Below are 12,333 nucleotides of genomic sequence, written 5' to 3' on the forward strand. Positions count from 1 at the left end.
GGTACTCTGTGGGCAGGAAACGCATCCAGGCAGGGGCCCCTGAGGGGGATAGGGGCCTGAGGTTCAGGACATCTAGGGAGCTACAGGAGACCGCATGGATCCCTCCTATGGCCCTGCCCCCTCCCTCAAGAGAAATACCTGCTCTCCCAGAGGGGGAACAGATCCAGGAATTCTGTCTTACCTTACCAGTGCCCTAGAGCTGCCAGAACTCTTCCTTGCCTGGCTAGGCTGTGCTGGACAGGCTGGAGGCAGGACCAGGAGCCTGCTCAGTCTAGTTTCACTTTCACTTTTGCTTTCCCCCCCGAAATGACAGAGGAACCAGGAAGAAAGCTGTGACTAGCAGTGTCCTTCACTCCTTAGCCTTAGTGCCTGTTTGCACTGGCTCCTGCTGGCACTACCTGCCACGCAGAGACCCTATCTGTAAGCGCTGCAGCCTGTTTTCCGGCCCCAGGCCTCAGGATGGATGTCTTGGAGACCTCTAAGTTGCTGGATGAAGAGCTATACTCGCGGCAGCTGTGAGGCCCGAGGTGGGGAGGAGAGCGGGGTGGCCTTCTGACTTCTGATCTCCAATCGCCTGCCCTCTTACTTCCCACCCACAGGTATGTGTTGGGCTTGCCAGCCATGCAGAGGATTCAGGGAGCCAAGGTGCTACTGTCAGGCCTGCAGGGCGTGGGGGCTGAGGTGGCCAAAAACCTGGTCCTGATGGGCGTGGGCAGCCTCACTCTTCATGATCCCCACCCTACCTGTTGGTCTGACCTGTCTGCCCAGGTGAGGGTCCTGGGGGGCTATGGGTTTCCAGACCATAGCCCTTGGGGAGAGGGCCCAAGAGAAAACTCCTTGCTAAAGCCAGACTGGGTCTGTCTTTAGTTCTTCCTCTCAGAGCAGGACTTGGGAAGGAGCAGGGCTGAGGCATCTCAAGAACTTCTGGCTAAGCTCAATGGAGCTGTTCAGGTGTGCATCCACACAGGTGACATCACCGAGGACCTGCTGCTGGACTTCCAGGTGCCCTCCCAGCCCTACTCTCCAGGCCAGCCCAGTGTCCCCCTCCAGCCTTTAGCAGCAGGGTGGGCTTGAAGTGGTTCTGGCCCTGCTGATCATGAGGTCCACCCAGGTGGTGGTGCTGACTGCCTCGGAGCTACAGGAGCAGCTGAAGGTGGGCACCATCTGCCATAAACACGGAGTCTGCTTTTTGGTGGCTGACACCCGAGGCCTCGTGGGGTGAGATGGCTTACCTAGCCTGCCACATCACAGGCAGCAACTGGTCCCAGTGCTGTCCCCAGCTCCAGGCTTGCTCCAGATCCCCTCCACCCAACCTCAGGCCTGTCCCGGCATCCCCTCTTGATTATACAGTCCCCAGTCCCATTTGTGTGCTTCCTCTACCCCAGCCTCCAGACTTGATCCAGTAAATCCTTCAAGCCTCTCCCAGCATTCTTTTCCCGATTCCTCTGGGCTTGCCCTAGTGTACATCACCCTTCACCACAAATGTGGCAGTTAACAACTGAGCCATCTCAGTGACCCCTCCCACCCCACCACAGGCAGTTGTTCTGTGACTTTGGTGAGGACTTCACTGTGCAGGACCCTACAGAGGCAGAACCCTTGGTGGCTGCCATCCAGCACATCTCCCAGGTGGGTGCTAATGTGGGGGGTGCTCACCTACTAAGGAGGGGCTGCCAGAGCCTGTGGAAAGCAGGGACAGGCAGCCCTGAGCAAGCCACCTCTTATCCAGGGCTCCCCTGGCATTCTCACTCTGAGAGAAGAGGCTGATGCCCACCGCTTCAACAATGGGGATTTGGTGACTTTCTCAGGCATTGAGGGCATGGTGGAGCTCAACGGCTGTGCTCCTCGGCCTCTCCACGTGCAGAGTTAAGTCAACCCCACTCCAACTCCAGGCTCAGTGCCCAGGTCCCCACTGGGGGTGGACACAGCCTGGTCCTTGGAGATAAGTTCTCCCTCCCCCTTCCTCAGGGTGGAGCAACATCAAGAATGTAGATGCAAGACAGGATGGGGTGTGGGGAACTAGTCAGGTTCAGAGGGCATACTGACCAGGCTCAATCTCCCCCAGGAGATGGGACCTTGGAGATTGGGGACACAACAACTTTCTCTCATTACTTGCGTGGTGGGGCTGTCACTGAGGTCAAGAGACCCAAGACTGTGAGCCACGTGAGTTCAAGTGCATCTGAGGTTGGGGAGCTTGGGCACCTCGAGGGACCCACAGTGTTCTGGACATGAATGTGAACCGAGTGCCCCCTGCAGGAGCCCCTGGACACAGCCCTGTTTCAGCCCCGTGTTGTGGCCCAGAGTCCCCAGGAAGTTCACCGTGCCCACTGCCTGCATCAGGCCTTCCATGCACTGCACAAGTTTCAGCAGCTCCGTGGCCGCCCTCCTAAGCCCTGGGATCCTGTGAGTGGCCCCGATGCCCCTCCCTCCAGCCTCTGTCTTAACGGGGCCTCACCTACCAGGAGGCAACAATGACTGTCTTACAGATCCAAGACTGAATCCAGAAGCAGTTCCCCGCTTATATAAAGGAGATGGTACACAGTATCTGTAGACCAGAGGCTGGGTCCATGAAAGGGCCAAGCACAAAGCCTGGGGACCCATGCTACTCCTAACCCCTAAGATCTGGCCTGGAAGGTGCCTCCAGGTTGGGGAAGCCTCCAGGGCCATTGTCTGCCACCGGGCATCCACTAGTGGGACCCTCCCACTCAGGCTTCTGCTTCCTCTTCTGTGGAACAGGGTGGATGGCTGCCTGAAGGTTTCAAATGGGGAGTGGAGCTCAAGCTGGGGCTGCTTTACCGACGGAGTTCTACCCGATAGGTTGATGCAGAGATGGTGGTGGACCTAGCCCAGGCCCTGGAATCACTGAAGGGGACAGAAGGAGAGCCTTTGGAAGAGCAGCTGGATAAGGCTCTGGTGCGGAGAGTTGCCCTGAGCAGTGCTGGTGGCTTGAGCCCCATGGCAGCTGTGCTGGGTGCAGTGGCTGCTCAGGAAGTGCTGAAGGTGGGTACAGGTAGAGGCAGGGCGGGGCTGGGAAGGGTGCAGAGGTCGGTGTGGATGCCACAGGGTGCCCAACACCAGATAGTGACCCTGGGGGTTTCACCAACCTGGGTGCAGCCCTCAGCCAGGATCTGAGGGGATTAGGAGGTGGGAAGAGTCCCCAGACTGAAGTGCTGACTTCTAGGCAGTCTCCAAGAAGTTTATGCCCCTGGACCAGTGGCTGTACTTTGATGCCCTTGATTGCCTTCCAGAAGATGAGGAGCCCTTTCCCAATCCTGAGGACTATGCACCGGTGAGAACCTGGGGTAGGGGTGCAAGCCTTATCCAAACTCAGGACTGGGGGGAAAGAGGAAGCACGGTCCCGAGATCCTGACCTGGAAAACTGGGTGCAGGAGGGAGATGCAGCACAGGCCAGTGGCCATCACTGACCCCTGTCTGTGTCCCCTAGAGAGACTGCCGCTATGACGGGCAAATTGCAGTGTTTGGGGCTGGTTTTCAGGAGAAGCTGAGCCACCAGCGCTACCTCCTGGTGAGCTATGTCGTGAGGTTGGGAGTATGCGGAAGGGCAAGTCCTGGCCCTCTGGCTAAGGTTGCTCCTGCTGGCAGGTGGGTGCTGGCGCTATCGGCTGTGAGCTGCTCAAAGGCTTTGCCCTAGTGGGCCTGGGTGCTGGCGGCAGTGGGGGCGTGACTGTTGCTGACATGGACCATGTGGAGCGCTCCAACCTCAGCCGGCAGTTTCTCTTCAGGCCTCAGGACTTTGGTGTGAGTGCTGACCTAGCCCCACACCCGTGTCCTGGACTGTCCTCCCACAATGCGCCCCTTCCCCCACCCAACGTCTTCCTGCTTTCTTCTCAGAAGCCAAAGGCGGAGGTGGCTGCAGAGGCCGCTCGCCGCCTGAACTCAGACTTGCAGGTGACCCCGCTCACCTACCAGCTGGATCTTACTACAGAGCACATCTATGGGGACAACTTCTTCTCCAGTGTAGACGGCGTGGCTGCTGCCCTGGACAGTTTCCAGGCCCGTGAGTGCTCAAGCCTAGAACTCACCCTTTGTCTGAGGCTGTGCCAGCCCCACTTCTGACCCTCTGCCCCCTTCGCCAGGGCGCTATGTGGCTGCTCGCTGCACCCACTATCTGAAGCCACTACTGGAGGCGGGCACAAAGGGCACCTTGGGCAGTGCTTGTGTGTTCATACCACACGTGACTGAGGACTACAGAGCCCCCGCCTCCGCTGCAGCTTCTGAGGATGCCTCCTACCCTGTCTGCACTGTGCGGCACTTCCCCAGCACAACCGAGCACACCTTGCAGGTGAGAAGAACCCCAGAGACTCCTACCCACCTGGCTCAGTCCTCAGCTGCAGACCCCTTTGCCAACCGGCACCTCATGGTTCCTCCCTCCCCTCACAGTGGGCCCGGGATGAGTTTGAAGGACTTTTCCATCTGTCTGCCGAGACCGTCAACTGCCACCAACAGTAAGACCGCCAACAAGGGTGAATGGGAGTCCAGGCTCCCTAACACCAAGAGGCTTAGGGCTTAGCCTCAGACCTTCTCCTCTGTCCGCAGGGCACTCACGTCTCTGGCACACTTGGATGAGTCACAGGTGCTGACCGTGCAGCAGGTGGTGCTGGGTGTCCTGAGACAGCGTCCACAGACCTGGCGAGACTGCGTGCTTTGGGCCCTTGGCCAGTGGCAACTCTGCTTCCATTATGGCATCACACAGCTGCTGAGCCGCTTCCCACCCGACAAAGTGGGTGGCTAGGGGTCAGGAGGCTGAGGGCTCAGGGTGGCCCGACTGAGCCCAGCAGCCTCCATTTCCCTAGGTGCTAGAGAATGGAACTCTTTTCTGGTCGGGTCCCAAACAGTGTCCCCGGCCCTTGGAGTTTGACGCCAGCCAAGTGAGTGGAGTCCCTTGGCGGCCCTGAGATGGGAATATGGCCCCTCAGAGCGGAGGTGGGCACCTCTATATTTTGTAGAGATGCACAGATGCTGAGAGGGAGAGAGCCATGTTTGTGCACATGTGGGTGTCCAAATGGGAGGCAGAAGCAGGCACTCAAAACAGATCCACAAATGGGCGGTGACCCCCACCCCATGCACCCACACAAGCTCACTCAAGCCCATGCAGCCACCCGTGCTCTTGGTCTCATTGCAGGACACACATCTCCTCTACGTGCTGGCGGCTGCCAACCTGTATGCCCAGATGCATGGGCTGCCTGGCTCACGGGACCAGACTGCGCTCAGGCGACTGCTGAAGTTGCTGCCATTGCCTGACCCCCAGGACTTAGCCCCCATTTTTTCTAGTGACCTGGAGCTGGCTTCAGCTTATGCTGAGTTTGGTGAGGTCCCTGACCCTGGCCCCCCGTGCTGTCACCCAAAGGCCTGACCCTCCTCAGCCTGTGCTGCAGAAAGAAGACAGGGTCTGGGGGCCCTGAAGCCAACTCAATACCTCTCAGGCCCTCTGACCTTGCTTCTCTGTAGCCTTGGGTTCATCCTCTGGCCCCTCAGTAGGTCCTCTCCCTGCTGCCTACCCCACCCCCACCCCACCCCCATTCCTTTGGCAGACTCTCAGCCAAAGAAAACAAAAACAAAAAACAAACAAAAAAACACAAACCGTGGAAGCAACTAGCTGTGGCCCCCAGATGAGAACAGAGTCACATAGGTGTGCATGGGCGCACACACACACACATACACACATACAAGTGAGGGCTGGGGCTGCTAGACAGGAGACTGCACCATCCATCAAGGGGTCTCCCTGAAAGTGGTAAGTGATAGGCTTGGCAGGGACCAAGGATAGGCAGCAGGCTCCAGAGGCGCGCAGGACATGGGGACTAAGGACTGCCCCAACACCCCCTTCTCCTGACAGGCCCTGAGCAGTCGAAGCAACTTCATGAAGCCCTGGAAATCTGGACTGTGGGCCCTCCCCTGGAACCCTTGACATTTGAGAAGGTGGGAGCCCAAGTGGGGGTGAAGGGCCGGGCTAGAGAGGTTGTTGGGGAAGGTCAAGAGCTAAGAAGGTAGCTTTGAAGCCCCTTGGCCTGAGTTTTCCTCCCAGAAGGACCCCAGAAGCAGCTCAGCTTCCCCGAGCCTCAGCCTCCTTATCTGTTAAGTGGGGAGATATGAGCATCCACCCCACCGAATTGCGTGAAGAGCTGTGCAGTGGCACAGGGTCGGCCGAGGTGAGGGGCACTGGGACAATGCTAATACTACTGTGCCTTGGGCCTCACAGGACAATGATTTCCATGTGGATTTTGTGGCGGCAGCGGCGAGCCTGCGAGCTCAGAATTATGGGATCCCACCAGCCGACCGCACCAAGGTACCCTGCCCCTTGGGGCTCAGGCCTGGAGGTGGGGGTCAAACCCTAGCCTTATGCCTTGGGCCCAGACCAAATCTCCTGTCCTTGGCAGACCAAGCGAATTGTGGGCCAGATTACCCCAGCCATTGCCACTACTACAGCAGCTGTGGCTGGCCTGGTGGGCCTGGAGCTGTATAAGGTGGTGGGCAGCCCACGGCCCCGCAGTGCCTTTCGCCACAGCTACCTGAACCTGGCTGAAAACTACTTTAGCCGCTGGGTACCTCACGCCCCAGCCATCCAGAAGGTGAGCCCTTGACACCCCACCCATACCAGACCTGAGTTTTCCCTGCACCTACCCAAACAGGCCCTACTTCAGCTTCAGGCTCTCATCAGGACCCAGACTCTGGGGGAGTCATCAAGACTCCCTCCAGTCGCCTCCCTGCTGCAAAGCCAGGCTGGGACCTGTCAGACACAGGAAGCAGCCGTCAGCCACCCCCACCCCCCAACAGTCAGGGTCTGGGGGAGCTGCAGCTTTAACTCATTAGTGGAGCCAGACATCCCCCGCAGTTCCCTCCTTCCCAGAAGTGCCCCTGAGGGGGAGAGGGGACTAGGGCCCTAGCCCCAAACAGAGCCTAATATCGGCCTGCAAAGCATGGGGATCCTGGCCCGCCCCCTCGACCTGAGTTAAAGGGCACTGAGCTCACCACCACGGGTGTGGGGTGTGCAGCCCTGTGGGGATGTGTGCATTCATGTCACAGGTGTGAGTGCACACTGGTCTGGGCATCCCTGGCCCTGTGGTGTGTGGGCATGGAGGGAGCATGCTTGCACATCTGTGTGCCAGATGGGACTGCAGGGCTCTTTCACAATGTGGGCTTGCGTGTGTGTGCATGTGAGTACACATGTGGGCTTGTGTACATGTGTGTTCCTTCAAGTGTAGGGCTATGAATGCCCCTGGCTGTGTGCCCAGGCTCTGCAATAGTTGGCATTTCCTTAGGGCAGAGGAGAGGGTACAGAGAGAATTCCCTCACCAGGGGAGAGGGGAGAGGTCATGGGCCAGCACTGGGCTTTTGCTGAGCAGCCCTGGGGTCCCTCAGGGCACAGCACACAGAGCCCCTTTGTGAGGGGCCCCTCCTCTAGCTAGAACACAAGCTGCCTTTGTCCATGGAGGAGGGGGAGGGGAAGGGTCCCCCATCTCACCTCTGGCCTCGTCTCAGCTTGACCCCACTGTGTTTTCTGGGGAGCTGGCAGAACTCCTCCTGTCTTGGTGCCTGGCTGCCTGCCACCCTTATGCCCTCAGCTCTGGGTACCAGAACCCCAAGACTCCAGAAATAAGGAAGGAACAAAGGGACAGGAAGAGGAGTCCTCTGTGGACTGTGTTCCTGCTAGAGTCACTGTGCCTCTTGCCATGTGTCCATGAGTAGTCCAAGGCCCTGGTGGTAAAGGATTAGGGGACAGGATTTACCCCACCCCCAGCATCCAGCCTTGCATTTGAGGAACAAGCAGTTTTATCAGAGACTGCAGCAGCCCTGCTCCCGCTTCCTCAGGAAGCATTGCTCCCCCCAACAACACACACACACACACACACACACAAACACACACACACACACACACACACACACACACACACACACGACTGTGTGATGGATCGCCTGTTTCCCTCTGTGGGGGCCCCGTAGCCCCATTTCCTGTGCTGGCCCCAGCATGGGCGGGGAGGGTGTTGAGATTCTGGGCCCAGATCCCACCTTCCACCCCCACCCACTGGCTTCTCCTTCCTGCCTCTAGTCCAGCTCCTCCCCTAGGAAAGGGGCCATAAGCTATTGGTAACTGGGGTAGGGGGAGGGTGTGTGTGTAAGAAGCTTCTCACTCCTCCCCACTACCGCCCCCCAGTTCCATCACTGGAAGTGGACCTGTTGGGACCGCCTGGAAGTGCCTGCTGGGCAGCCCGAGAGGACCCTGGAGTCACTGCTGGCCCATGTCCAGGTGTGCCCCATTCCTGCCCTTCCCCCAGGCCTGGCCCAGCCTGGCCCAGCTGGCACCTAACCTGTCTCTCTCTAGAAACTAAATGGGCTGAGGGTGAGGATGCTGCTGCACGGGAAGGCCCTACTCTACTCGGCAGGATGGTCTCCTGAAAAGCAGGACCAGCACCTGTCCCGCAGGTGAGCCCACACCTGGCTTTAACCTCATTCTGTCCTGGAGGTTGGAGGTGGGGGACAAGCAGCCTTTCCTCTTCCCAATCCCATTTGGGCCCCTCACACCTTCCTGAAGTTTTCTTTTGCCAAATGGAGCCAGCAAATGGGCTGGGGGCGGGGTGAGGGCCAAGAGCCTGAGGAGGGGCCTCTAGGAGCTGCCTGCTTGGCCAGCCCCACCAGCTCACGCCCTGCTCAGCTCCCCTTTCACGGCCCACTCCCAGAGGACTCACAGCTTCCTGCCTCCTGTCCACCCCGCCAGCCGCTCTTAAAATAGTTTCAGATGTTTCCTGTCTTGGGCTGCTCCTGCTCCTGGCTTGGGCTCCTTATGGCCCGCCAACACCCTATAGTCCATGCCAGGACACTCTCTGCCTGCCACTGCTCACCTACCCAATCTCCCCACCCCTCTTCCCCCCATGCCACCAGGGTGACGGATCTGGTGCTGGAGGTGACACGCCAGGTGCCTAAGCCTGGGCAGCGGGTGCTGGTATTGGAGCTCAGCTATGAGGGTGAGAAGGAGGACGTTACCTTCCCACCCTTGCACTACAAGCTGTGACAAGGCAGCAGCCCCACCACCCAGTTCTGTTGAGCCATGCATCCCAAGCCTACAGTAGGCGCTTAATAAATGCTTGTTGAAGGAAGGTGTAAGTGGACAGGATGGATGATGGAACACGGGGCAGACACATGGGGTGTGACATGGACATGACAGGGACCCCTGCAGGGAGGGAAAAGGCTCTTTAGATTCGCCTGCCTGAGTTGCGCCTTGCAGGACTGAGGCGGCCTTCTGGAGCCTCAGGGGTATGGAACCAGGACAGTGCAGAGAAAGGCCTTTATTGTCCCAGGCTGGAGGGCAGGGTCAGAGGTAGCTGACAACATCATTGCAGATGATGGGCTGGCGACTGCGGCAACTCATGAGGGCTGCAAAGCGTGAGACATCTGCAGGCAGTTCGGGTTCCGGGCGAGGTGGGCATGACAGTCGCTTTCCTGCCACTGCTGCCCGGCGTGCCCTGGCCAGCTGGCGCCGCAGCTGCTCAGAGAGGCCAAGCAGGAACTGGGGGGGCCGAGCACGGGCACGGGGCCCACCCCCATTGTCCCCCTCACCTGCTGCCTCGGGCAGCTCCATCCAGTTGTGCACCAAGTCAGCAAAACAGTTGTCTCCCAGCACCAGGGGCTGGCGACTACGACCTCTGCTAAGTAGGGCTGCTGTCCAGTCCTCAGCTTCCAGCCCCTGCCAGTGCTCCAGGCAGGCGTCTGGGGTGGACTTGGGCCGTGGTCGGTGGGCAGGTGGTACACTGGCCGCAGGAGCTCTGCCAGGCAGGGGGATGCCACTGGCCGAGAGGCGCTGTCTACGGGGGGGCCATGCTGAGGGTGCTGGATGCTGGAGTACAGGCAGCTCTTCCTCTCTCCATGTGCTGCCTGACACCTCTGAGAAGCCAGAGTCCCAGTCTAGGGCATGCTCCCTGGGGCCTCCCAAGGCTGCACCCCTGTCTTCTGTCACCACAGCTTCTTCCTCCTCTTCCTCCACACCACAGGCTGAGTCCTCTTCCAAGGCATCTGAGGCCCTGAGCCGGTGCTTGAGCCGCATGCCTGGGCCAGGTTTGGGGGGTTCTGGAAGGGGGCCAGGCATTGGGGGTGAGTCTGTGTCCCGGCCACACAGCTGTGGAAGAAGAGAGGGCAGAAGTCGAAGGAGCAGTGCTTGTCACCCCTGTCTGCCTGGTCAGGCCAATTCCAAAACAGAAGGCCCAGGAGGGCTGGATTGGCCTGCAGGCCTAGGCAGCAAAGCCTCTAGTGGGCACAGGGCCGGCATGGGGCGCTGGCACACGAAGCTCGTGTGGCTCCCATCGGCCGACCTGGTGGCAGTCCGGCAGGCTGCAGCACGCAGCACCGGGCAAGTCGGTACCCGCCACCAGGGCGGGAGGCAGGGTTGCGGGCCTGCATTGGGAAATAAGTCCTGCTCAGGGCTGGGGGGGGGCATCCTGTGACTCTTGAGGGATTCAGCTCCCCAAAGCCCGCAGCGTCTTTCAGAGAAGAATAGAGCACCTGCCAGGTGGGGTATAGAGGACAGAGGTACAGGCCAGCCTGGAATAGGGGGCATCCATAGCAGCGCCACACCTCTTTAGTCCCTCACAGCCCCCTGCTCCACCCCACAAGAAGTTTCTCCCACCAACTTCCTCCGCCGCGCCGGCAGCACGGCCAGCTGGGCGGCTGTTACTTGATGCCCAGCACAGCTTCCAACCGTCCGAAACCCGACGCGGGCCGTCTGGGTCATCTGCGTCGCCCCGCCCCCATCCTGTCTTGGATGGGCACTCGGGAGAGCCCCCCACCCGAGTGCCGTTCGGGCAGGAAGGCAGCCGAGCACCCCACACACGTCCTCACAAGCCACACCCGCTCCCAAGCCTCACCAGTTCCCAGCGGAGCTGGCCCAGGAAACTGTCAAGCCGAGCACTGTGCATGCCCGTTCCGGAGCCCCCGCCAGGCCTGCCAGTTCCTCTTCGAACTCCAGCCAGAGGGATGCGGAGAGGGCCCCGCGGGCCGTCCAGCGGCGCCCTTACCCTCCGCCTGGCTCCGCGGCTCCTCCCTCTCCCTAGCTCCCGCCTTCGCTGCCGCCCCAACATCTGGCAGCCCCGGCCCCGCCCCTAGCGCCACAGCCAATGGGGCTGGGGCGGGGCTGATGTGGCCCCGCCCCCCGGACTCTGCCGGGTGGGTGAGCCGGACACCCACTACCAACTCCACAGCAGCTCTGGGGGGAGGGGCGGGACTATAGCTGGAAGCTGGGCCGCGTCCGGCCCCTGACTACCCGGGCCGTTGAGCTGACTCCGGGTTCGCTGCATGACCCAGGACAAGTCGCTGCCTTGCGGTAGCCTCAGCTTCCCCATTTTTCCCAGGATAGAGTTGTGGTCCCTCCCGCGCGGGTTCCCCGGCTGCGCCCTTGGGCGGGCAGAGCGCCCCCAATCGTCGGATTCGGCACTGATGTGGCCCACTCGCGGTTCGACCCACTGAATCCGGTCCTGTAGCCGGCCTTGACAGTCCCTGGAAGTCATGGGAGGGGTCCGGCCCCTCAGAGGACTCCGGGAACGCCGAACCTCTTTGCAGCACCGGGGAGGAGCCTCGGCCAAGGCCCAGACCCCGCCCTATCTGCCCCTCATCTCGGCCTAGCTAAGCAGGGCTGCCCTCTAGTGGGCAGCGCCTGGTTAGCTGCGATTCCCGCGGCGACACTCCCATCCCCTCTGCCCCAGACCACATGCGGGCTGAGTACAAGGGGCTACGGCGGGGCTCTCTGACCCACCTTCCCTGAGCCCGCTCCATAGTCGGAGGCTAGGTTCAAGGACACAGACTAACTGGAGACAAACTAGACAAGTCTGTAGACAGAAAAATACCAGGGAATGAGGGCAACGGGCCAGGTTGGGAGAGGGGACTCTCAGAGGAGGTGGCATTCTGTATGGGATCTGGATGAGCCATCAAGGGGAGATCAAGAAGAGGGGCATTCTAGGTGGTGGGATCAGCCAGTTACAGGCCCTGAGAGGACAGGAGCTAGACAGGACATAACATAAAGAAGACTTAGATATCTCTGATGGTGGTAGTTGGGGGAGTGAAGAGGTCAGCAAAACCAGGCTCCTAGCAGTCTTAGAAAGGAATAAGGGGTTTTGTTCTTGGTGTGATGGGGAGCAATGGGGGCTTTTGAGCATCACCTGGGCTGCAAAGAAAGGGGTCCCTTGGGGGAATGTTTTGGAATTAAAAATCAAGCCTTGCTGATGCATGAGTATGGGAAGAGAAAGAGAAGCATGAAGCATGACTCCTAGATTTCTGGCCTGAACAACTGATTGGATGGAATGGCCATGAATCAATCCAAGCAAGACTGGAGAAGAG

General features: G+C 59.8%; 2 protein-coding genes across 6 annotated transcripts; one reads left to right on the forward strand and one right to left on the reverse strand.

Moving 5' to 3' along the window:
* The first annotated feature begins 307 nt into the window (after positions 1-307).
* UBA7 (ubiquitin like modifier activating enzyme 7) lies at positions 308-9,096 on the forward strand. 5 transcript variants are annotated; one of them, XM_030867157.2, is made up of 24 exons: positions 308-515; positions 600-768; positions 868-1,002; positions 1,112-1,218; positions 1,536-1,626; positions 1,727-1,862; positions 2,063-2,160; positions 2,254-2,400; positions 2,815-2,997; positions 3,179-3,286; positions 3,443-3,523; positions 3,601-3,756; positions 3,850-4,015; positions 4,095-4,300; positions 4,399-4,463; positions 4,555-4,738; positions 4,812-4,886; positions 5,141-5,324; positions 5,852-5,934; positions 6,215-6,301; positions 6,393-6,584; positions 8,168-8,260; positions 8,336-8,436; positions 8,893-9,096. In XM_030867157.2, exons 1-24 carry the CDS (start codon positions 460-462, stop codon positions 9,020-9,022), a joined length of 3,033 nt encoding a protein of 1,010 aa, XP_030723017.1. In that variant the 5' UTR covers positions 308-459; the 3' UTR covers positions 9,023-9,096. The 5 variants fall into 5 exon arrangements, with proteins under 5 accessions (XP_030723017.1, XP_030723018.1, XP_030723023.1 ...); XM_030867158.2 differs by lacking the exon at positions 3,443-3,523; XM_030867163.2 differs by lacking the exon at positions 600-768 and having other exon boundaries at positions 308-599; positions 868-1,218.
* A 202-nt stretch (positions 9,097-9,298) lies between these two features.
* On the reverse strand, positions 9,299-11,550 carry INKA1 (inka box actin regulator 1). Its single transcript, XM_030867168.2, has 2 exons — positions 10,869-11,550; positions 9,299-10,123 (listed from the first exon to the last, which is right to left on the reverse strand). The coding sequence occupies exons 1-2, from the start codon at positions 11,079-11,081 to the stop codon at positions 9,323-9,325; spliced, it is 1,014 nt and encodes a 337-aa protein (XP_030723028.1). The 5' UTR covers positions 11,082-11,550; the 3' UTR covers positions 9,299-9,322.
* Between the last annotated feature and the right edge of the window lie 783 nt (positions 11,551-12,333).

Source organism: Globicephala melas, chromosome 11 (assembly GCF_963455315.2).
Source record: "Globicephala melas chromosome 11, mGloMel1.2, whole genome shotgun sequence".
NCBI lineage: Eukaryota > Metazoa > Chordata > Mammalia > Artiodactyla > Delphinidae > Globicephala > Globicephala melas.

What these genes read in the sequence shown, in the direction of transcription:
- UBA7 (XM_030867157.2), top strand. Translation starts at nt 460, where the DNA reads ATGGATGTCTTGGAGACCTCTAAGTTGCTGGATGAAGAGCTATACTCG. An exon ending in GAGCTATACTCGCGGCAGCT is followed by an intron (nt 516 to 599) that starts GTGAGGCCCGAG and finishes TCCCACCCACAG; the next exon opens with GTATGTGTTGGGCTTGCCAG. An exon ending in CACCAGCCGACCGCACCAAG is followed by an intron (nt 6,302 to 6,392) that starts GTACCCTGCCCC and finishes TGTCCTTGGCAG; the next exon opens with ACCAAGCGAATTGTGGGCCA.
- INKA1 (XM_030867168.2), bottom strand. Translation starts at nt 11,081, where the DNA reads ATGTTGGGGCGGCAGCGAAGGCGGGAGCTAGGGAGAGGGAGGAGCCGC. An exon ending in GCCAGCTCCGCTGGGAACTG is followed by an intron (nt 10,124 to 10,868) that starts GTGAGGCTTGGG and finishes CTTCTTCCACAG; the next exon opens with CTGTGTGGCCGGGACACAGA.